Consider the following 25,053-nt stretch of genomic DNA (forward strand, 5'->3'; position numbering starts at 1 on the left):
CTCACCATTCATTACACTTAACTTACTCATGGATTTTTACACTGGAACTTATGATGCTTAGAAATTCAAGGTGGTGTATGCCTTCTACAGGGTATCTGGGAGCTGCGTGATCAAGGCCAGCAATTGTGTATTTCCTGAATTTTTATTTAAATTCATTCATGGGATGTGGGCGTCACTGGCTAGGCCGGCATTTATTGCCCATTCCTAATTGCCCTCGAGGAGGTGGTGATGAGCTGCGTTCTTGAACTGCTGTAGTCCATGTGGTGTAGGTACATCCACAGTGTTGTTAGGAAGGGAGTTAAAGATTTTGACCCAGTGACAGTAAAGGAAAGTCAGGATTTTGAGTCGGTTGGAGGGCAACTTCCAGGTGGTGGTGTTCCCATGTGTCTGCTGCTCTTGTCCTTCTAGATAGTAGCAATCATGGGTTTGGAAGGTACTGCCTAAGGAACCTTCGTGAGTTTCTGCAGTGCATCTTGTAGATGGTACACACTGCTGCTACTGTGCGTTGGTGGTGGAGGGAGTGAACGTTGGTGGATGGGGTGCCAATCAAGTGGGCTCCTTTGCCCTGGATGGTGTCAGGCTTCTTGAGTGTTGTGGGAGCTGCACCCATCCAGGCAAATGGAGAGTATTCCACCGCACTCCTGACTTGTGCCTTGTAGATGGTGGACATGTTTTGGGGTGTCAGGATTGAATCTTTACTAAGTGTCTGAAATGGGAACTTGAAATACTTAGTTCATTGCCAAATGTTGTACAGAAAGTAAAAATGAAAGATGAGGAGAAAGAGATGGGGTTAAGGAAGAGGGAGAAAAGACAGAAAAGCAAATAAATCTCCAACATTAAAATTGAGGGAATGAAACTTCACACTTGTAAAAGATAATTTTCAGTGCTGGAGAGATTGTTTGGAAATGATTAAGACTTCTTACACTGTTAAAAGGTCTCTTATGCTTGAATAGACAAGTCCTATATTTATCTAATGTGTATCCCAACAGCACACCCTTCCATGTTTCTGAACGTCAAGTCTCCTGGTGAGATACTGGCGTAATGAAGCTTCTGCAGTATAGGGCAACCCAGACAGCAACTTTCTTACTTCCCTGTTTCACTGTGCACATACAGTTGGAAATTGTTGGCTAATTTACTGTTTAACAATGCTGAGCATCTGATAGCCTTACTGTTTATTTCACTCCTAAAGCCAAGCAAATATCAAATAGTTTTGTCCTTGAGGTTATAAATGAGTAGCTCAATTCTTAAGTCGCTTGCATCATGAACATTTTATTCAAGTTACTAGGAGATAATGACATTGAAGATCAGAAATAGAAAACTTTAAAATAAAAATAGCAATTGCTTTTGTGAGAATGATAGGTCAGAAGTAAGATAATTAGTCAGCAGTCTGAGTACTGTGTAACGGAAAATACCTGGTGGCTCTGTTAAATGGATCTGCATCACTGTAATTAGACTAGCGTCTAGATAATCGGTCTCAGGTTCCTTAGTATAAAGCACTTCCACAGGGTATGTTCGGCCAGGGATCGTGAAGATAGGTGCCTCATAGAAATACTGGGAGAACTTAACTGCATCCAGTGTGGCTGATGTTACAATCAATTTCATATCAGGACGTTTTTTAACAGTCTAGAAAGGAAAAATAAGCATTTGAGTTAAAAGGGTGAAACCTTTTCTTCACTGCACTGTTCTAATGAAACATATATAACAGACAGGATTATTCATTGCTTTGAATCATAGGTACAGGAGTCAAAACTGCTAACTATAGAAAAAAGTGCTTCTACAGGATAAAACATTGAAAAAAAAATGAAAAAATTCTTATTGCAGTACCACTAATTTAATGTGCATAATTTAGCAATACAAGGATGAACCGAGAATATGCTGAGCTATTAAATGCTTGTACATTTGAAATAGATAACTGACTGAGTTCAAGATTGTAATCTGATCAAGGTTTAGAGAAGGATCATAAAATCAAACTTCATTCAAAGAATTTAGAATGTCGTCTAAACTCCTTGATTAGATTAGTTATGTAAGTCATTTTTGCTGGCCATTATTCTGCATGTCACGTTCTAAATGTTGCCTTTTGTGTCCAGTAATCAAAACTAACACCAGGGTGAAATACAATATGCACACAAATTGGTTCAATATGGGGCTGATTCAATTTGAGTTCTTTTGATATGCCATTGCTCAACATTTTAATGGCTTTGCAACAGAGAAAAAAATATTCAATGACAGCTTACCTTTTTCAGAAGTCCAAACAGGACATCAGTGTGGATAGTCCTCTCATGGGCCTCATCCAACATGATGATAGCATAAGGAGACAGGTCAGGATCTATTAGGCACTCTCTCAGCAACATACCATCAGTCATGTACTTTATCACAGTCTCTGGGCTGGTGCAATCCTCAAATCGAATGGTGTAGCCAACCTACAATGTTCAGCAAAAAGAGTGAATAGGAATGCTCTCTCTCTCAATTCTGGTAACACACCTGCTCCGATCATCACCCAATCCTTTCACACACAGTTCAAAGTCATCTAGGCAGTTACACATTATAAAATACACCTATAAATTGCAGAACAATCTCTCATGTTTCAGCAGCCTTGAGGCATGAAAACAGAAAAAAATAGTGGCTGAAAAATGATTGGAAAGAGGAGCTGTAGTGGAGAAATATCACAGCAACCTGATCTACAGCATCAAATGCAGCACACTGTTCATATACTCAAAGAAGGTCACATTGTGTCGCTTTGCTAGAACACATTACAAGGTTGAAGCATTTTCATGATTCAGCCTTTTCTTGCAGATTGTATATCAACTGAACCACTCCATTTTGGAAGAGCTTTACCATATACTGTAGAAGGTACAGGGCATATAAGGTAATAAATACTGTGTGTTATCATAGGAGTGCTTCTGAATACTTTGTGTCTATGTGAGTTGTATGCACATCATGGTCCTTCAGGGGCCATATTTAATATGTTCCCATAAATTTATACAGACTTCAAATTATAGCTACTAAAAGAGTGAGATTTAGAATGAAATAACAAAGCTAATGAAATGGCTCACCCTAGGTTTCCAGGCACACAAAGTTCAAAACTGGAAAAAAAAGTTATTAAGAAATATATGTACATATGGCACTGATTTGCCTGGGCTTCAAGGGCTGGGTTTTCCAGAGTTTGGGGATCTTGGGCCACAGTCAACACACTCCAGTTATCAGAAGATAATTTGAATCTTAGCTCAGGAGGATAAATAATAGTTTGGAAAGATTATACATGATTTCTGAGGGGAAAATTAGGTCTTGTGGCTCAGTCAGTCACACCCCTGCCATTGAGCCAGAAGCTCTAGATTCAAATCCCACTCCGGCACTTGCTGGCCATGGAAGGAGCGTTCATGACAGATTAGTAATCAGCCTGCTAATCTTTCCAACACTTCTCCATTATTCCCCAAAAGGAGAAAAGTGTGTGAAGATATGAAACAAAGGGGAAAATGGACTTTTCTCACACCATGCTTTAAGGTCCTAAGTAAATGGTAGCATATAGATTTTAAAAATCATTTAAAAGATTGCTACATACTATTGCTTAAGCTAACAACTTAAATCTATTGTCAGCATGAACAGCAGCATGTGACAACCCTTTAAAATTGTTCTTAAAAACGAGATACTAGCATTAATCTGGACAAGAGCATTTACTTTAGAATACTATTCTGCCATTAAATCTGAAATATGATTAATTAATTTCAACAGCTTACTGGTGAAAAAACCTTAAATTGAGAACAATGTTTAATTATCAAAAAAAAAACAAGATTTACAGCAGAAATAATATAAAACAGCCAGGAAATTTCATCTTACCTCTTGACCTAAACAGCAACCATACTCTTCTGACACTCTCTTAGCAACTGACATTGCAGCCACACGCCTTGGCTGCGTGCACCCAATTTTCCCACGGGTTGTGTACCCTGCTTCTGCCAAGTACTGAGTGATCTGCGTAGTCTTACCAGAACCAGTTTCTCCGATGACAATCAGAACTTGGTTGTCATGCACAGCCTACAAGAAAGGAAACCATTTCATTACCAGAAATTAATTTTCAAAAAGGCAAGGCAGGGACATTAAGGTTGTGTTCGATTGCTAGTAATTGTAATTTCATTTTTGAAAAGCATTGCAATAGAGCTGTAACAATCTACAAAAGGAAAAGTGGAAAATGACAAGGGATTAGGTTGCAATAGTGTGCCTGAAGGCAGTTCATAAGGATCCCAGCTTATTACTTTTACTAGTACATTTGAAATAGTAAATGCCCACTTAAAATGAGAATGTTGACTTCAAAATGCAAGTTATTATTTACAGCACTGCAACATTCTGAGACAACTGATGCAAGAATTTAACCAGTTCTGACGAAAGGCACTGACCTAAAAAGTTGGCTCCGTTTCTTTCTGCCTAGCCTGCTGAGTATTTACAGTGTTTTCTGTTTTTATAACAAAGATTTAGTGCAATAGTTTTAAAATCAAATCAAAAATTATGGTCACCACCACCTCTAACACTACTTTATCTCCAAATCACACTTAATCAAACAACTGATTATTTCTACATGAAGCGTGTCGTTCGTACAATGACGTATTATACTTATTCAGAAGCCCAAGAAAGGATAAGATTTGCCTTTAAATACTTAAATGGAGTTTCCCATTAGATTTTAATTGTTTACAACATTAATAAAATCAAGATTTTTTTCCCCAAATATCCTGAAAGTCAAGATTATTGTTTCCAAAATACCAAGTTTACAAAGCATTGGAAATCTTCGAATGTTCCTTGAGCTCTACTTCACAATTGAAACATTTCAGAATAACATTTTTGCAGGTATTACTGGATAGAAAATGTCCGGCTCCATGATAAACTTGGTCCATGCCCCAGTAAAACCCTTTGTACAAATTCACAACATTCTTTACCTTATTAGACCAAAGGAACCTTAATCAAACTGTCCCAACTGCATAGTCACAGCTTGTTACCAATACCAAATACTAAATACATCAACAGTTATGATTCTAGCTAATCTGTTACTTCTTAATTCCAAGAGATTGAACAGATTAATGCTACAACGCAATGAATACAATGCTTTAGGCTGCCAGGCTATACACTGCACTGTGATAATTAACATTAGCATGATAGTACAATTTGCAAGTTCACACCCAAGATGCCTCATACAGGGACTTCCTAGTACCAGGAGGAGAGGATATTTGCACCTCATAGTGCTGGTCAAACAGCAGCGTAAACAGATGACTAGCTAGAAGATGTATACTGTCCTCTCAGCCAAGCAATTGCATCCATTAGGTTACTAAATACTTCAATAAAAAGGAAGTGGGCTAGAGAAAGGAAAAAACAGAATAATTGCCAAAACAGTTAAAATTTCCCAGATTGGGTGGCAGTCAGTACTTTAGTTACCCAGGAGTTACAACTGGTTTTAGTCCTTCTAACTTGTCCTGGGTAACTATTCTGCTAAGTGAGTTTGAAGCATCCAAAGTCTCTGACTTTAAACTGGACTTTCAGAGGATTCCAGACGCAGGGCAATGGAAGTTGAAAGTTGCCGGGCAATTTCCGTGCAGTCCTTGCATGGGGACTTCCGAGGGGATCCCAGCACATTTTCCGGGGTACGACCCTCTGGGAACAAAAGACCTGGGCCATTGATATTTCTGCCCTTCCTTCAGTGTACTATAAATTTAATCTCGATGCTGTTACATCATTTCAATTCTATCAGGAATGACTATCCTTGAAAAAAAATGATATATGTTTTAATGGATCTAATAGATGGTACTGCTCACTAAATCAGAGCTCAACGTGGTACAAGATAGCGTGGAGCTATAACACTATCTAACGGCCCTAGCCTGCACCTACAGCATCTGTGGAATAGTTTACACAGGGAATTTCCTTTATAACTGATCGCAGGTATTTTATATGTTACAAAGTGTGATGAAAGAGAAACTTGTGGCAAAATAAATCTATGGAATATGATCAAAAAGTTTAGCACGCCTAGATATCAATTAAATGCAATTTCTCTTACCTGAACCAGCTGTTCTTTAAGTCTATAGATGGGTAGGCTCTCTCTCTGCTCAAGAATAGACATTTGAGTTTTACGACCATAGGATGCCTTGTTTCCTCCAAAGGCATGCTTCTTCCACTCGGGTATGTCTTGGGGCATCATTCCTATGCCCCTCATGTTTGCTGCAATCTGTCGTCCATCAACTAGAAAATAAAGCCACATGGTTTTGAACTGCCCCACAGTCTTTCAGGTGCTTTCTGCATTTGGTACAACAAACATGACAATTTACTGCACTCAGGCTTAAAAATAATATCTTATTTGGGATAAGGAGGAGAGAACTAAAAAGTGCAATGAGCGTGGCACTTTTCTCTACACTAAAGGTCAGAGCTCAAATCTAGTCAGACTAATGGGCTGAATCTCTGCTCTGTTTACAAGCCATAATGGTCTAAGTTGAAAACAGTACAGCCAGTTCCTAATTTTGCCACAACACAAAACTGCCATTAACTTGAGAAAACTGATCATTTCATTCAGAAAGACTACAAGGTGGCTGCTGTGACAAACGCGGCACTCAGGCAATGGGGAGAGGTGTTCAGGTCTTAGACACATTGTTAGGACCAAGTATCAGAGCTTTGCTCTGCTTCTATCACTGCCATATCAGGTCTGTGACTGTTTGATATTCACTGTGTCAAAATAGAAAGTGTTCCATCCCCTAGCAATAATGCTTGCAAAAGCAGAAGGTTCACACAAAAAGCAAAAAGAAGAAAGCTACAATATTTTTAATAATTCTTCAAATTAGCAACTTTAAACTAGAAAAGCATTAAAAATTACAGTACGAATTTCTGAAAAACAAGATCAGCAGAAACAAGAAACTATTTACAATCAATACCTTTCCTTCCCCATCCTCAGCATAAAGAAAATACTTCAGCCATTAACATACCATCAGGTAGTGGATCAACCCAGTGTTTATTGAGTCCCATTGGGATTGAGTCCATTTCTGCCTCTCGCTGTGCTTGTTTCATCTCCCGCCTTTCTTTAGCCAGTGCGCTTTGCATCATGGCAGCCTGGGATAGTGAGCCATCAGGATTCTAAAATCAAAGCATAAACCAACATTTTAGCAGTTCAAGAGCAATGTTTTGAAAACATCGTACCAAATAATTGGGTACTGAAACTTTTCAAAGGCTTTAATTTAACACAAAAGCTAAGTCAGCAAATATGCCTCAGGAAGCAGCTTTGGTCTCACTCTCTGACTGTCTCACTAGTTTTTGATATAGTGCCTGTACCTTCAGGATCCAAAGGAGTTCAAAGCTTCATTCCACAGATATATCCACTCCCCGACAAACAAACTCAAAAAGTTGCCTTTATTGAATAATTACAATGAGTAATGTACAATGTGTGGGCCTTCCTGGATCAAAGATGAGCTGCAGATTAATTTCTAATTTGGTAAATTTAACACTCCCATTAAAAGCAAGCAGCAAACATGCTTCAAGTGGAACACGGATTTAAAATATGTTTCACAAATTCAGCATAGAAAAATGCCAAAGAGACATCAACAGAGATTCTGCATTCATTAACTGTTTTGCATACCTTTACTATTTTAACAGGGCTCATGTCCATGCTCTGCTTGGTATGTCCCCTGAGGAATGGAGGCTCTTCTTCCACTAGCTCTATCTCAAGGTCCTCATCTGTAAGATAGTTGACAACATGAATCAATAACTCAACAGGCTGCATATAAAATATTATTGAATATTTCATATTTGATTTTTACTGTTACACAAATGTCCAGCATCTTAGTTTGATAAATTGACTGTTCTGAACCAATTCATAATACATAGAAAAGTACAAAGAACAAAAGGAAAATCTTTATTTTTTATATGCAGCAAGTGATTAGGATCTGGAATGCACTGCCTGGGAGCGTGATGGAGGCAGGTTCAATCATGGCTTCAAAGGGGAATTCGACAAGCATCTAAAGAGGAAAACTTTGGACTATGGGGAAAGGCAGGTGAGTGGCACTAGCTGAGTAGCTCTTACAGAGAGCTGCCTATATGATTCTATAGACACTGAATTTACTGAATTAATCCAGTGTCTGGATACCATTGGGATCAAGTGTATTATCGGCCTCTCCCTTCACGCACTTCATCAGCCACCTTTGCACAGCATAAAGCAGGAGATGTGTGAAAACTCAATAAACCAACATTTGTGGGTCAAAATGGACTGGTTTTGACTTAATTTATACAATTCTGGCAGCTTTGTGTATACTGACATGTTTCGTGCCGTTGAACAATTTAAAAGTGATGAGTTTTTAAAAGGTCGAAAGAAAAGGGCAAATGTAACAACGATTTTCATATTAGTGAAAAACAAACAACGTAACTATAGAAACAATGTGCAGGGTGTACGGGGAAAAGGCAGGGCAATGGCACTAGGTCATAATGCTCATTTGGAGAGCCGGTGCAGACACGATGGGCCAAATAGCCTCTTTCTGTGCCATTAAATTTCGGTGATAACTAACAATGTTTATGTATAAAGTGCCTTTAACACAGTAAAACACCCCAAGACACTTCACCATGGAGTGTTACCAAACAAAATTTGAGGCCAAGCACCATATGAGGATATTAGGGCTGGATGATCTCAAGAGATAAGTATTAAGGAACATCCTAAAAAAGAGAGATAGAGTCAGAGAGGTTTAAGTCAGGAATTCCAGAGCTTAGAGGCCAGCCATTTGAAGATATGGCCACCAGTGGTAGAACGATGAAAACCTAAGCATAAAGTAAGCAAATACACAGCTGTAACTTAGCTGCTAGCATATTTTTTTAATCAAGGTGCTCAGTAGAAAAAAAGAACAGAAGATTAGTCATACCTTCTTCGTCATCAACTTTAGGAAGGATGCCTGTTTCTTCATCAAAGTCAGGATACTCTTCTTTTGAGATAACATTTGCTGCAATCATCTGAAATTTTAAACATATATACAAAAAATAAATGAAAGCACTCTACTTAGCTTCCAAATGTATTGTGCATTCGTTGAAAAACACGATCAACTGATCAACCCTGATGCATGTGATGAATTAGTGCTACCTAGTGGCAGAAAACCACTAGTACAGGAATTTCACCACAGCTTTGCTCTTGTAAATGTAACCTTCTCTTGAAATACCACACCAGAATTAGTTTCAGAAAACTGTATTAAAAATTCTCCAGTTTGCATTACGCTTAACATTTGGCAGTTGAGAGAAAAAAGGAGAACAGTGGAGCTCTGGGGGATACAGCAATGCACAAACCGGCAACTAAATGATTAAACAATAGGAGAACAGTGCCTCTGATTCCGTTTCATCTGAAACAGCAACCTGTCTTTTCTCTACAGATGACCATTGATATGTTTTGTGCTGTTCAGCATTTTCAGTTTTTACTCTGGTAGATTAGTCTGTGATAACTGGCCCCCCACCTGTTTGATCTCCCACTTCTCAGGATCGGAGATTTTTGTGAGCCGTTTACGTTCCAGTACATCGTCCTCAACCTCAGGGGTGTTCACCAATGATAGGTTGCTGGGTCTGTCAGGGTTCCTCATGGTAGTTTCCTCGTTGTTTTCTCCGCCAACGTTTCGGCGCCGGTTTGGGTTTAGATCCTCTCCAGTCTCTTGATCTACATCCTAAGGTAGAATGTTAAAGCAGGAACAATTTTAGTTCACCGCGAACCCAGCAGAAATTGATCCAACTGACCCCAAGCTCAAAATAAAAGGCTTTGCTGTTTGTTTCAGTCTGACCCCATTACCGAGCCTTAACCAGTTTGGACCACGAAGTTTAAATTTTACTTTGAACAACTGCAATCCAAAATTCAATCCAAATTCACACTCTTTATAATTACCTTCATGCTTAAGCTTGTTTTGGACCCAGTGAATGATAACACCTTGATCTTAACCCTTTGACCTTTGCTAACAACGTCAGCAACATTGGCTACACGCCCCTCTCGCCTGAGCTCGGAGATGTGTACCAAGCCCTCCCAACGTTTTCTAAGAAATAAAGAGGAAACGAGAAAGCATTCGTTTATTGGTAAACGGAGAGTGAAAACATTTACACACAATTCCTTTTACATAGTGAATGAAGCATTTTGAAATAGAAATGGAAAATCTACATTAAGTTTTTTTTAAGCCAGTTACTTTAACGGATTCGGAGACACACCTGGGAAATGGCTGATATCTGAAACATCCAAGAAAAACACAACAGAGATAAAAATAATCAATAGGCAGGTTTTAGCTTTGCAGTTAAATATTTTCAAAAAACTTATTCATATTTAGAGGCAATAAGTACATTTAACTATATTCAAAGATTTTTAAAACTTCTAAAATCAAGCTTCAAGACACATGGGAGTCAAGAACACCAATCCCAGGTAATGATTACAACATATTTATTTTAATAAAGGACAAGGAAGGTGTATCACACTTCCACAGTTTTGTTCTGTACTTCAGGCATGAAACTCTGACCACTGCCCCAATTAAAATGGAAATACCTCAAAAGGTTGAAAAAGTTGTCCAGTCTCAAACTAGCATTGTCCATTCTAAAATCATGTCGGTTTAATGAATTGGAACAATCAAACACTTTTGAAAGCATCTCAGCATTACAGAACCAATTTCTTTGATCTTATTAACTTCAGACATATCTATGTAGCCTGAACTGTCCTAATACGCATTTTCAAAAATGTATTTATGACCCATGTGGACTAACAGATAAAAGCAGTTTGATTATAATTCTGGAATGGAAGATTAAGCTTTTTGGTTTGAGTGCATCGGATAGTTCCTTAAGCCTGCCAGAATGCTTAAAGTGTCATTTCAGCAGTGCATGTGGCAGGGAAAACGCCAATAGCTTATGGAGCAAAAACTCCATACACCAAGTGAGTTTTATAAACTGCTTGGACAAAAATTAGAATTAAAACACTTAAGGAAAGCTTTACTCAAATGCAGGAATCTAGTGCAAAAAAAGGTTTGAGAGCTGTCTCAGTAATATAATGCTCTTTACTGGAGTTTATACATCAATACATTCCTCAACCCGTTGAATTCCTTCAGAGTGCCCCCATCATTTCCTACACCGTGCACTTTTTATTATGTGATGTACTGTACCTCAGACCTTCCAGCTGTACAAAGCATCCAAACTGCATGATACTGGTGACCTTGCCATTGTAGATCTCGCCCACTGATGGTTCCTCTGGTGGGGGCCTGTCTACGTGTCTCTCTTTCCTCTTCTCACAACTCTTTTCACTGATTCTGACTCGATCTTTATGATCCCTGCTTGGACTCCGACTCCTGCTTCTGGATCGCCTGCTGGATTTGCTTTTGTTTCGGTCTCTGGAGTGCGACCTGGACCTGGACCTGGACCTGCGATGGCGTTTCCGATCTCGGTCTCGCTCTCGGCTGCGACTACGGCTCCTTTTCTTTCTCTTCCCCTTTTCATTAGAGCTTTAGGAAAAAGAATAATTTGCTTTTAAAATTGCAGCGGCTTAAATAAATCATAAAAATGTTGACATCAATGTCATGAGATATACAGATGAGACAGGCCAGAAAAATATTAACGCTCCCTAATTTCAGTATCTCAATAGATTCCAGGGACTTTATTTCCACTATCAGTAACTTCATGTCAGTCAGATTAACCTCATTCGGAGGGAAGCTTTTAGAAACAATTGTCGCTTGGGCAATATGAATTAATTTAGGAAAGCCAGGGTGGGTTTGTTCAGAACAACTTGCGTTCAAGTAACTTGCTGGAGTTATTTGATGAGGTAAGAGAGTTGATGAGGGTAATGCAGTTGATGTGTTTTATGTGGACTTCTAATAGGCATTTGATAAAGTGCCACACGACAGACTTGAAAGGCAGCAAGTCTGAGGCCAATAGAGGACGAAAGCGATCTTACGAGGTTGGAGGGGTGGGGGTGGCGAGGGGGAAGAAAGGTTGCTGAAAAGGTGATAAAAGCCATTAGCTCAGTATTCTTTTTTAAATTAATTCATAGGGTGTGCGCGTTGCTGGCTTTCCCATCCCTGATTGCCCTTGAGGTGGCGGTGGTGAGCTGCCTTCTTGACCCACTGCAGTCCATGTGATGTAGGTACACCCAGAGTGCTGTTAGGGAGGAGTTTCAGGACTTTGACCTAGCAACAGTGAAGGAAGGGTAATATAGTTCCAAGTCAAGATGGTGAGCGGCTTGGAGGGGAACTTCCAGGTAGTGGTGTTCCCATCTATCTGCTGCCCTTGTCCTACAAGGTGGTAGTGGTCATGGATTTGGAAGGTGCTGTCTAAAGAGATTTGGTGAGTTCCTGCAGTGCATCTTGTAGATGGTACACACTGCTGCTACTGTGCGTCAGTGGTGGAGGGAGTGAATGTTTGTGGATGGGATGCCAACCAAGTGGACTGCTTTGTCCTGGATGGTGTCAAGCTTCTTGAGTGTTGTGGGAGCTGCACTCATCCAGGAAAGTGGAGAATATTCCATCACACTCCTGACTTGTGCCTTGTAGATGATGGACAAGCTCTGGGGAGTCAAGCTCTGGGGAGTCAAGAGGTGTGTTACTTGCTGCAGGATTCCTAGCCTCTGTCCTGCTGTTGCAGCCACAGTATTTATATGGCTAGTCCAGTTCAGTTTCTGATCAATGGTAGCCCCAGGATGTTGATAGTGGGAGATTCAGCGATGGTAATGCCATTAAATGTCGAGGGGCGATGGTTAGATTCACTCTTGTTGGAGATGGTCATTGCCTGGCACTTGTGTGGTGTGAATATTACTTGCCATTTGTCGGCCCAAGCCTGGATAATGTCCAGGTCTTGCTGCATTTGGACATGGATTGCTTCAGTATTTGAGGACTCGCGAATGGTGCTGAACATTGTGCAATCATCAGGGAACATCCCCACTTCTGACCTTACAATGGAAGGAAGGTCACTGCTGAAGCAACTGAAGATGGTTGGGACACTACCCTGAGGGACTCCTGCAGTGATGTCCTGGAGCTGAGATGATTGACCTCCAACGACCACAACCATCGTCCTTTGTGCTAAGTATTAATTCAACCAGCAGAATGTTTTCCCGATTCCCACGGACTCCAGTTTTGCTAGGGCTCCTTGATGCCACACTCGGTCAAATGCTGCCTTGATGGAAAGGGCAGTCACACTCACCTCACAGGTGATAACGCAAACAAAATTATGGAATGTATGACTAAAGTGCAACATAAGTGGAAGGAAATTGTGTCAAGGTTGTATCTGACCTTCTGGCCACTCTGGAGTACGATGGTGAAAGGCCACCAACCTGCAACGTTAACTCTGTTTCCCTCTCCACAGATACTACCGGAACTGCTGAGTATATGTAGCATCCACAGTATTTTGCTTTTGTTTTAATCTGGATAGGTTCATATTTAGGAAAAATGTTGGCAGGAGTCCTAATAAGGTTACAATGCTAATTTCTGAATTTTGAGAGCTGAGCTATGAAGCAAGGCTGTCCAGCTTACAACTTTAGTCTTTGGAAGAAGTGAAGAAGAAGGAATAAAGGGAGAACTCGATAAAAATCTTTAAGTATCATAATATGAAGAATTTGGATCCAGCATCATTTTTCTGTCAAGCACAAGACTCAAAGAGCAGGATATCAAAGTTAAAGATATCAAAAGAAAATAGCAAATTTAATGGCATTGTTTTTGCTAAGAGACTGATCAGTGGTAGATTTTCAAGAAGAATTGGATAAATTCCCATTAGGAAAGGTAAACAGATGTACAGTTCGGGAATTATAGTAAGGAAGCTGATGGAATGATTGAAAAGAACAGGTGAGATATAAACCAATGTTCTTCTGCTCAAAATTTTACACTTTTACTTTAAGGTCATACAGAAAGCATCATATGGTCAGAGAAATTACACCATCATTCACCATTAAACTGTTTGTGTAGGGGAAAAAACAGCAACTCTTCTTTCTTCACATAAATATACCACAGCTTACCAATTTCAAATCTGTACAAGGAAAGTGGAAACAAAGATTCAAGACATTTACCTTCACCTGGACAACATCTAGAGGCACAGGTTTTAATTAAGGATATTTTGTAATTTTTGATAGTTTTATTTTGAATTTAGTATTAATGAGGCACTACAAATTTAATAACTAGGATACTACAATGCACAGGATGGCTGTTGCGTTCACCTACGAAACAGTGACTTCATTCAAAGTAATTTATTGTATGTGAAGCACTTTGTGATGTTTATTAGAAATGTGGTTATGCACTACATAGACTTAACAATATTTTCTACGCTATAACTAACCCGAAATACAAAATTGCATTAACACAAAAGGTTTTATTGCTTTCAGTGCAATAACATAAAGGGGAAAGCGGACCAAACCAGTAATCAAAACACCAATAATGAAGTTAAGAAAAAATTATTAGAAACAGCACACAATATAAACTTCAGCTAAAATTATGCTTTGAAATTTCTGTCACATTATAAAGTAATCTAATGTTACTCATTTCTTATGCTCCATTATCTGTTGCAAGGCAACATCAACAATAAACTTGTTTCTCCCCACCTATCTGAAGCTCCCATTCCAAATGAAAGAGGTAATTGGAACTCTGCCCTCTCATCCTCCTGAGGATTCAATTTTTCATGGGCAAAGATTTATAGGAAGATGGTAACTGAGTTCTTTTCTAAACATTTGCAATTTAGGTATATAGATCAAATGACAGCAATATTTCCTACACAATTTTGCTAGAGTCCTTTTGACCCATTGTATTTTCAACAACTTGCTGTGATATGTCCGTGAAATTCTGTGAAGCGGATTACATAATTCAGGCTCACATATTGTCAATTTAAAAGTACAGAACCGATCATAAGCTTTCTCAACCAGGTCATCGTGTAAGTATGCCCTCTTCTGGTCATTTTTGGGAGTGGCATGCACAGCATTGCAACCTACTGAAACATTTTTCTCATGTAACTCTCTCTCCCCTCACAACAGAAGTTACAAAGTCTATCAACAAGAAATCCCTCTCCTAAAAATCTGTAGCTGCCAATCAATTCAATGCTAGACTTGATGTATTACTGTGTTTCATCAGAAAACCCGATATCAGTACGGTCTAGTTATCCCCAAGGCCAGAGCCTTCAACCATCACCTTTTTATCCTAGCAAAAACCTACTACACCTACATAGTTTTTGTTTTCAAAAGAACAAGAACAAATTTCTATTAATGAGTTTAAGCAACCTTCCCAAATAATTTAGAGTCAATTATTCTTTGTGAAATTACGGTTCTTTAACTGCACAATTTAATACTTTTATATAAAAAAATAATTACTAATTAAAATCAATAACCCATAAAATACAAATGTTCTCCAATTTCAATAATCAGACATTCAGTGGATGATCAAAATTTAAGATCAAATTAAATATGTTCCACTGATTAAGGTAGTATACTTGAAGTTGAAGAAACAAGAGGTTGAGGTATCACTTTGAAAGCGCACGCTCTCCTATACACCTTCCCTAGTTTATTTAACAGTAATTCATATAGGGTAGGACTACTCATGAAGTTCTAGATTTTGTGACATCCTTTAAACCATTCTCATATATTTACGAATAGTAGAGCTGCTTTATCAAACTACTGGTTTAACAGGAGATCAATCTTCTTGGAAGGATGAGGACAAGATGAAAATGAAACAAGAGTCATAAAGAAGGTACCTCCCTGTACTGTCGGGGAAAAAAAAGCCGATACCTGGCTGAAAAGAGCCATTTGGATAACAGGATCTTTCCCAGCCAGCTTTCCCTGACCCTAGTGGGATTCATAATCCTCCTCAGACCTGAATGCCAATCTTGGGGCTGAAATGTAAATATAAAATTCAATATCATTGTAACTCAAGTCCCAAATTAAACCCATTCCACAACGAATTTACTGGCAGACATCCAGCTCAATGCATATTATGCTGTTGACTTTGTTGAGGTATAGTTCCATGGATATTAAAAGCTTCCCATAGCTTGACTGAGTAGCCATTTATCTCTGAATCTAGCATCAGCAGAGTATTCTCACATTGAGGGCATCACAGGAAACTCGGTCTGGCTTTCACCTAATACACACCTTTCAGCTTTAGTTACTGGACAGGAATCTGAAGTGGGAACCCTGGCTGATTTCACCCCTTTCTTAACCCAGGATTCAAAGACCAAAGGCAGTAGCCCTAGTGCTGCCCAGCTGAGACCAGGTCGCTCAGCACTGGCCTGTGTATCCTATTACCAGATCAGGTCGTGTATTTTTCCACTCATCTATTAAAGATGGGAAGTTACTAAATCACACCGAAAGGACACTGTCCATTGCATACCTGCGCTTGCTACTCTTCTTAATATCATTCTTTGAAGGCATCAGGGCCTCAAGCTCCTTCAATGCATCTGCGGCTACTTTCATATCATCTTCATCCAGCAAAGTCTGCAAAACAAACACCGGGTCGGGTTTCAATCAGGACAATTAACAAGTAGCAATTGCCATTCTGGAGATATGTCCACAGAGTAACTCATAAATGGCTTCATGAAAAATAATACAAGAGTTCAACATGGAAACAAGTCCACTCAAAGACTACTGAAGAATGGTTTGTTGCCTGTACATTATGATGTTGTCAGGGGTTAGATGATGGAGAGCACTGATTCTCATAAAGGGTATATACAGTACTTAAATGATTCAGGAACATCCAGCAAGACAGCTACCCAGTTTCTGCAGTAATATTGAATAAGTTCAGTCAAAAATAATGGAAAGCTATTTCATTTGACAATACAAATCAGAGAAAAGCAACAAATATTTTGACATACTTGTAGTGGGATTTCGGAACCTTGGTGCCTCTAGGGGCACCATGTGGTATTGCAGTCTTTCATCTAATGGAGTTGATAGTATATTTGATAGGTAAACTAAACCTATATTTGCCAAAAATTAGAAGAATGAAAGGTGATCTCATTGAAATATCTAAAATTCTTAAAGGGCTTGACCCTACAAATGTTTTGAGCTGTTTCCACTGGCGGGGGAGTCTATAGTTAGTGGTTACAGGCTCAGGATAAAGGATCAGTCATTTAGGGCTAAGATGCGGGGAAATTTCTTCACTCAAAGGGTACTGAATCTTTGGAATTCTCTACCCCAGAGTACTGTGTGATATTCAGTCTTTGAGTATATTCAAGACACTGGTCAATGGATTTTTGGATACAAAGGGAATTAAGAGATGTGGAGATAATTCAGGAAGATGGCATTGAGGTACATCAGTCATGATCTTATTGAATGACGAAAGGGTTAAGTGGTCTACTCCTGCTCCTATTTCTTGCGTTCGTGTGATGAAGAAACCATTTAGAAACCCAATGTAACCAAGCATATCCTCAATCAAAAAAGATGACTTGAAAGCATTATAATGGGCACACATTATATTGTTGATACTCAATCAACCCCTTCAAAGTAGTTGAGAAGGTGTTTACTTGGTGGGGTTACTCGAGGGTGGATCAGTACAGTACAAAGGGCAGAGATGAGAAGAAATACTGAATGCTGCAGATGAGGTTAGTTCTGATGAAAGGGACTACCTGAATGGTTCATGTGTCCTTTCGCTTTCAGATACTGACTGGCTACTTTCCAACATTTCTTGTTGTGATTTCAATGCAAGAATGAAAGTAAGCCTGTTCAGCAAAGTTATCCTCAACTGAGTGTCAAAGGACATTTAGGAGTTAGAAAAATCAGCCATAGGAACAATCAAATTCCCCATTTAGGAAACGGGAAGCAAAGTAAATGCAGAACATACCTTAGAAGGCGGGTTATCAGGCAGACAAAGGGCAGGGAACAGCTCCTTCATTTTCTCCTTTTCTGATCTTGGTTTAACTATTTCAGCTGCACAAAAAATATTAAAAGAAAGCAGTATTTACATAAATACATAAATAAGGATGAAAGTGAAACTAACACTTAAGCGGGCAGCTCTTTCAGACAGCCAGTGCAGCTATGGTGGGCTGGATGTTCTGGTGTGCTCTGAAATTCTATGAAAACGTAATCAGCCACACAGGTACAAGAGGAGGTGGTGACAGATTTCTCACCTTTGCTAGAAGTCGATGGCTTGGCTGGAGGTCGCATAGTCTGTATTAGACGTAACAAATTGCTGATCAGTGAGTCCTAGAAAACAGCAAAAAGCAGGACAAACAATTTAGAGTACAAAACAAAATTAGGTACTCGCAACGACCTACAACATTTATTCCTATAATTTGCATGACAGTGTTTAAACCGTACATCTGGTCGCATATGGAGATGTGGAGGTGGGAAAAAGAAATTTTCATCTGCTTCTGGTCATGTGGAATTTGTTTTCAGAGCAAAAGAAACTTTCATTCATAAATTGTTTTAAGTGACTTTGACTTTAGGAGTGTCCTCTTTTTAATAAAAGGATTGACAAGAATTATGTGCAAATACTGCAAATTCTTGCAGTGGGGTCCTCGAACAGACATTGAGCCCTTTATCTGAAATGCAAAGGGACTAATGCCTTTTTTGATGGTGGTGAGCTGCCTTCTTGAACTGCTGCAGTCCATGTGGTGTAGGTACACTCACAGTGCTGTTAGGGAGTTTTGAAAAGGATTTTGACCCAGCGACGGTGAAGAACGGTGATATATTTCCAAGTCAGGATGGTGAGTGCCTTGGAAGGGAACTTCCTGGTGGTGGTGTTCCCATCTATCTGCTGCCCTTATCTTTCTAGATGGTAGTGGTTGTGGGTTTGGAAGGTGATGTCTAAGGAGCTTTGATGAATTTCTGCAGTGCACCTTGTAGAAGGTACACACTGCTGCTACTGTGCGTCGGTGGTGGAGGGAGTGAATGTTTGTGGATGTGGTGCCAATCAAGTGGGCTGCTTTGTCCTGGATGGTATCAAGCTTCTTGAGTGTTGTTGGAGCTGCACACATCCAGGCAAGTGGGGAGTAAACCATCACACTCCTGATTTGTGTCTTGTAGATGGTGGACAGGCTTTGGGGAGTCAGGTGATTTACTCGTCACACAATTCCTAGCCTCTGACCTGCTGTTGTGGCTACAGTATTTATATGGATAGTCTAGTACAGTTTCTGGCCAATGGTAACCCCCAGGATGTTGATAGTGGGGGATTCAGTGATGGCAATGCCATTGAACATCAGGAGGTGATGGTTGGATTCTCTCTTGTTGATCATTGGAGATCACATGTGTGGCGTGAATGTTACTTGCCACTTGTCAGCTCAAGCCTGGATATTGTCCAGGTCTTGCTGCATTTGGACATGGGCTGCTTCAGTATATGAGGAGTCACAAATGGTGCTGAACATTGTGCAATCATCAGTGAACATCCCAACTTCTGACCTCATGATGGAAGGTCATTGATGAAGCAGCTGAAGATGGTTGGGCCGAGGACACTACCGAGGAACTCCTATCGAGGATGTCCTGGAGCTGAGATGACTGACCTCCAACTACCACAACCATCTTCCTTTGTGCTAGGTATGACTCCAACCAGCAGAGAGTTTCCCCCTGATTCCCACTGACTCCAGTTTTGCGAGGGGTCCTTGATGCCACACTCGGTAAAATGCTGCCTTGATGTCAAGGGCCGTCACTCTCACTTTGGAGTTCAGCTCTTTTGTTCATGTTTGAACCAAGGCTGTAATGAGGTCAGAAGCTGAGTGGCCCTGGTGGAACCCAAACTAGGCGTCAGTGAGCAGGTTATTCCTAAGCAAGTGCCGTTTGATAGCACTGCTGCTGACCCCATTACTTTACTGATCATTGAGAGTAGACTGATGGGGCAGTAATTGGCTGGGTTGGATTTGTCCTGCTTTTTGTGTGCAGGACATACCTGGGCAATTTTCCACATAGCTGGGTCGATGCCATTGTAGCAGCTGGACTGGAACAGCTTGGCTAGGGGCGCAGCAAGTTCTGGAGCACAAGTCTTCAGTACTATTGCCAGAATATTGTCAGGGCCCATAGCCTTTGTAGTGTCCAGTGCCGTCAGTTGTTTCTTGATATCACGTGGAGTGAATCGAATTGGCGGAAGACTGGCATCTGTGATGCTGGGGCCTCCGGAGGAGGCTGAGATGGATCATCCACTCAGCACTTCTGGCTGAAGATTGTTGCAAATGCTTCAGCCTTATCTTTTGCATTGATGTGCTGGGCTCCTCCATCATTGAGGATGGGGATATTTGTGGAGCCTGCTCCTCCAGTGAGTTGTTTAATAGTCCATCACCATTCACAATTGGATGTGGCAGTACTGAAGAGCTTTGACCTGATCCGTTGGTTGTGGGATCCTTTAGCTCTGTCTATCACTTGCTGCTTATGCTGTTTGGCACGCAAGTAGTCCTGTTTTGTAGCGTCACCACGTTGGCACCTCATTTTTAGATTTGCTGGTGCTGGTCCTGGCATGCCCTCCTGCACTCTTCATTGAACCAGGGTTGATCCCCTGGCTTGATGGTAATGATAGAATGGGGGATATGCCAGGCCATAAGGTTACAGACTGTGTTCGAGTACAATTCTGCTGCTGATGGCCCACAGCGCCTCATGGATGCCCAGACTTGAGTTGCTAGATCTGTTTGAAATCTATCCCATTTAGCACATTGGCAGTGCCACACAACACGATGGAGGGTATCCTCAAGGTGAAGGCTTTGTGCATTGGGAATGCATATGAGGAATTTGGGCAAGGGGCCCAGCCAGTTCCCATAATTTTCCAAACATTAACGTAAAATCTTGGGGGTTACAAATCTGGTCATCTGCCCTCTATGTTTACATTTCTGGTACGTGCCTCCATTGTGCAAAGCTCAACAAAGAAGCACTATGTTGCAAATTTATCCTGTAACGTGTTTCAGATGCTGGGAATCTGAGCAAAGTAGTGAAATAAGTCCACCTTCCTGACACAATAACTATGATGTGGTAATGTAGGTCAGCAAGCAGGTTAACATCTTAGATCAAGCTCCTTTGCTCATACTCCAGTTCTATCCAAAACATGTCTTTGTTGTTTTAGATACTAACTGACCTTCTGCATATTTCCAGCATTTTTTATTTGCACTTCCGATCTCTTCCATTCACAGTTTTAGAAATGTTTCTTTATATCAGTTGTGTAAGTTACACACTCGAGCAAAGAAGAACTTGTGTAGAAGAGTCTGCAGTAGTGAAAACAGCAGGCAGTAGAAATGGCATGCGATAAGCTAGTTAATAAAAACACTGAGGTAGAACCATTTAGGAATGACCCCTTCTGCTCAACTCTTGAAAAGGTTCTGTTTCAGACTGCTCTTGTGTTCAGGCAGCTTAGTTAGAGGTAGCATACTGCGATAGAGGAGAACCAGCAAATAGACTGATTTCTTCAGCCGCCAGGTTACTTTTTTTTTCATTCTTTCATGGGATGCGGGCGTTGCTGGCAAGGCCAGCATTTGTTGCCCATCCCTAATTTCCCTTGAACTGCGTGGCTTGCTAGGCCATTTCAGAGTGCAGGTAAGAGTCAACCACATTTTTGTGGGTCTGGAGTCACATGTAGGCCAGACCAGGTAAGGATGGCAGATTTCCTTCCCCGAAGGGCATCAGTGAACCAGATGGGTTTTTACAATTGATGATAGTTTCACGGTCACCATTACTGAAATTAGTTATCAATTCCAGATTAATGGAATTCAAATTCCACCAGCTGCCGTGATAAGATCTGAATCCATGCTTTAACTGGGCCTCTGGATTACTAGTCCAGCAACATTACCACTATGGCACCATCTTCCCCACTTTGAGGGGGCTTTAGAAAATATCTCTGATCACTTTGGTTAAAGTTCCGATGAAAAGTCACAGGCCTGAAACATTAACTTTTAGTTTCTCCCCACTGATGCTGCTAGATCTACTGAGTGTTTCCAGAATTTTCAGTTGTTATGCATATCAATAAGGTTGAAATTGGAATTCTCTCTCTCTCTCGACCTTACCGTAAACTCAGCTCCATTCTTCATCAGTGCTCCTTTAAAAGTATCAAAAGTAATATTCTTCTCAGCCAGGTTAATGATAAACTCAGCTGGAAATAGAAAAACAATGGTACATTAAGAATAAAAGCAGCATCTTTCATGTTGCATATAGCTCGTTGCATAAAACCAAATACATCCTTGCATAGGAAGTGACAAAATAATAATCATGAAACGAATGTTAATGACTTTTACTGATTCAATCACAAATATTAGGCCCAATGAAAGGATTCATTCATGTTACACGTTTCAGGACTTTGAGGTCCCAAACCACGTTACAGCGAAGTAAGTACATTTTTGAACCGCAGTCATTGTTATCATGCAGAAAGGTGGCAGCACACAGCAAAATTTTCACACAGCGAAGTCCCACAAACAGCAATGAGATAATGCCCAGTTAATCTGTTAGTGAGTTGCTGCAGTGCATCTTGTAAATAGTACACACTAATGTCATTGTGCATCTGTGGTGGAGGGAGTGAATATTTAAGGTGGTGGATGGGGTGCCAATCAACTGACTGTTCTGTCCTGAATGACTTTACAATCTATTGGATTCAACATTAAGTTCAACAACTTCAGATCATAACCACTAACATTTTTTCCAGACAGCAGATGCTGGTAATGGTTCTGCTGTTGCCATTTGCAGCGTTTTTTGACCCATCTTTTGTTTCTTTCCTTGCTCATAATCTGCAAACCTTTCCAGTTCTGAAAGGTCATCGACCTGAAACATGAATTCTGCTTCTCTCTCCACAGATGCTCCCTGGCCTGCCATGTATTTCCAGTATTTGATATTCAATAGTCACGCTTGATAACACAGGCACTCTAGACTTAAAGATTCTTATACAGATTTTTAGGATGGGTTCAAATCTAATAGGTTTCAAAAATAAGAGGAACAACAGGAATTGCTCTTCAGTGTCAAGATGTAGTAACAGTCTTTTACTGACTGGCAAAGAGAATACCTGGAAAAGTTTGTGGTGACTCAACTCTTACTCACACACCAGGAAGCCTAACAGCAACACGGGTATTCAAACATTCCCTTTCTAGGCTAGTTCAGATTTTTTTTTTGCTATATTTCTCTCCTTCCCCACCCACAAGTTGTTATAACAGAAACTATTCGAGAGACTCTCCCCTTTGACACTTACAAAATAAATGTTTATCTTCAGGGGCTATTCAGGAATCAGTTGCTTCACTTGCATTCTTTCCAGATTTTGTTTAATAAACGGACAAACAGACTGAGTTCTTAAGATGTTCATTGCACAGCCAATATTACAAAGTGCTGGGCATGAGATTTTTGATCAAGAGCGAATCAGAGATCACAATCCGTTCTGTTCTGACAAAAGGTCATTGGCCTAAAACATTAACCCTGCTTCTCTCTCCACGGATGCTGCCTGACCTGTTTAGCATTTTCTGTTTTTCTATCACAGACCTCATTTGGGCTGTACAGCATGATCAGTAAGAGATCAGTAACTCTGGAATACACAGCACAGGCAGTAAGACCAAGTAATGTCCTAGCATCTCTGGGTCACAAATCATACTTTGGCTATTCTCCATGCCCCAAATGGCTATTTTACATTAGGAAAGTACAAAATAGCACTTTCCCTTAAGGTATTCAGTCCTTTTAATGTTAAAAAAGTGGTTCAACAAATCACCAGAATACCTTTTCAACCCAGCACTGTACTCCAAGCACAGACCGTCATCAGGAACTTATCTTCCAGTTCATTTAATAGCAGTCTGTAGTCAGACCATTGTTTAAAAATTTATTCAATGGGCACAAGCATTACTGGCAAGGCCAGCCGTTTTGGTCATTCCTAATTGCCCTTCAGAAGGTGGTAGTGAGCCACTGCCTTGAACTGCTAGCACACCCACAGCGTTAGGAAGTGAGTTCCAGGTTTTGACCCAGCAACAGTGAAGGGGTGGCATTATATTTCCAAGTCGAGATGGTGTATGGCTTGGAGGGGAACTTCCAGGGTGTGGTGTTTCCACGAGTCTGCTGCCCTTGTCCTCCTAGGTGGTAGAGGTGGCCGGTTAATAGTTATGTTTAATGTCAGGGTGCAGCCACAGACTCTTTGCACTGATTGAGTGTGTGTGTGGTGGGTGATGGGTGGTGTGGATGCAAGAGAAGCTGCAAACATCAGTACATGGAGCTGAGGTTCACTTTTTCATCAATGGCATGGATTGGAAATAGGAGACATTTGGGGAGCCAGAGGGATCGGGGTGGCCTGGCCTGGCCGCCCAAGTTTCTTACCCAAGTCCTTGTCGTTGATGCCCAAGTGGTTGTCCAGCTCAGTGCAGACCTTGGACACCAGGGACAGATACTCAAGCTTACTGAGCTCGTCCAGCGCCATCTCCGCCATCCCGAAGCTCCTTCCACTCCAGATATTGATATTACAAAGAGATTCACCCACACCCCAAAACTCCCGGTGAACTGGATCAAAACAAACGCTCTTTCACCAAGCCAGGACCACCGCCGCCATCTTCACGCACGCCGGTCACCTTTCACCTTTTCTGGTTGACGTCAGCGCGTCGCCGCGCGCGAACCCTCTTCGGCAATTTCCGGAGGCTCCCGGGCGGCGAGCTCCGTGCCCGACCACCAGGGGCCGCCCTGGACCAGAGCCCGAGTCAGGTCCCAACGCAAAGTCATGGTCGCCTGGGACTGCGGCAACGGGGAAGTTCCAGGAAACTTTAGGGTTCCAAACACTCTCACTCAACAGGGGAACACTGCAAAGGCGAGGGATCTAGATTAGAAAAGTCAGAAACTATTGAAATGCAAGTTCGTTAGCAGTTTAAAAATGGGATATAAAAGATGGGATATATCATGTGGGAAAATGTGAACTTGTCCAGTTCAGCAGAAGATGCAACAAGCATCAAATACAGAGAGATTGCTGAACTCTGCGGTACAGAGGGATCTGGGTGTCCTGGTACATGAATCACTAAAAAGTTACTATGCAGGTACAGCAAGTGATTAGGAAGGCAAATGGAATGTTGCCGTTTATTGCAAGGGGAACGGAATATAAAAATAGGGAAGTTTTGTTACAGTCGTACAGAGCATTGGTGAGACCTCATCCGGGAGTATTGTGTACAGTTTCTGGTCTCCAAAGGATATAATTGCATTAGAAGCAGTTCGGAGAAGGTTCACTTGACTGATTCCTGGGA

At 40.8% G+C, this 25,053-nt stretch overlaps 1 protein-coding gene across 1 annotated transcript in view; it reads right to left on the reverse strand.

The window, feature by feature from the left end:
- The window catches only part of dhx8 (DEAH (Asp-Glu-Ala-His) box polypeptide 8), a 44,578-nt gene extending 20,184 nt beyond the window's left edge, over positions 1-24,394 (reverse strand). Inside the window, exons 1-15 of the mRNA XM_078529714.1 lie at positions 24,146-24,394; positions 21,874-21,959; positions 18,028-18,103; positions 17,742-17,827; positions 16,296-16,399; positions 11,112-11,447; positions 9,863-10,007; positions 9,444-9,647; positions 8,865-8,952; positions 7,595-7,692; positions 6,948-7,095; positions 6,032-6,213; positions 3,835-4,029; positions 2,235-2,420; positions 1,413-1,623 (exon numbers count right to left, since the gene is read on the reverse strand). Coding sequence (XP_078385840.1) covers positions 1,413-1,623; positions 2,235-2,420; positions 3,835-4,029; positions 6,032-6,213; positions 6,948-7,095; positions 7,595-7,692; positions 8,865-8,952; positions 9,444-9,647; positions 9,863-10,007; positions 11,112-11,447; positions 16,296-16,399; positions 17,742-17,827; positions 18,028-18,103; positions 21,874-21,959; positions 24,146-24,254 — 2,254 coding nt within the window. The 5' untranslated portion in view covers positions 24,255-24,394. The remainder of the gene's footprint in view (positions 1-1,412; positions 1,624-2,234; positions 2,421-3,834; positions 4,030-6,031; positions 6,214-6,947; positions 7,096-7,594; positions 7,693-8,864; positions 8,953-9,443; positions 9,648-9,862; positions 10,008-11,111; positions 11,448-16,295; positions 16,400-17,741; positions 17,828-18,027; positions 18,104-21,873; positions 21,960-24,145) is intronic.
- Between the last annotated feature and the right edge of the window lie 659 nt (positions 24,395-25,053).

This window comes from Cetorhinus maximus, chromosome 25 (assembly GCF_964194155.1).
Source record: "Cetorhinus maximus chromosome 25, sCetMax3.hap1.1, whole genome shotgun sequence".
Classification (NCBI taxonomy): Eukaryota; Metazoa; Chordata; class Chondrichthyes; order Lamniformes; family Cetorhinidae; genus Cetorhinus; species Cetorhinus maximus.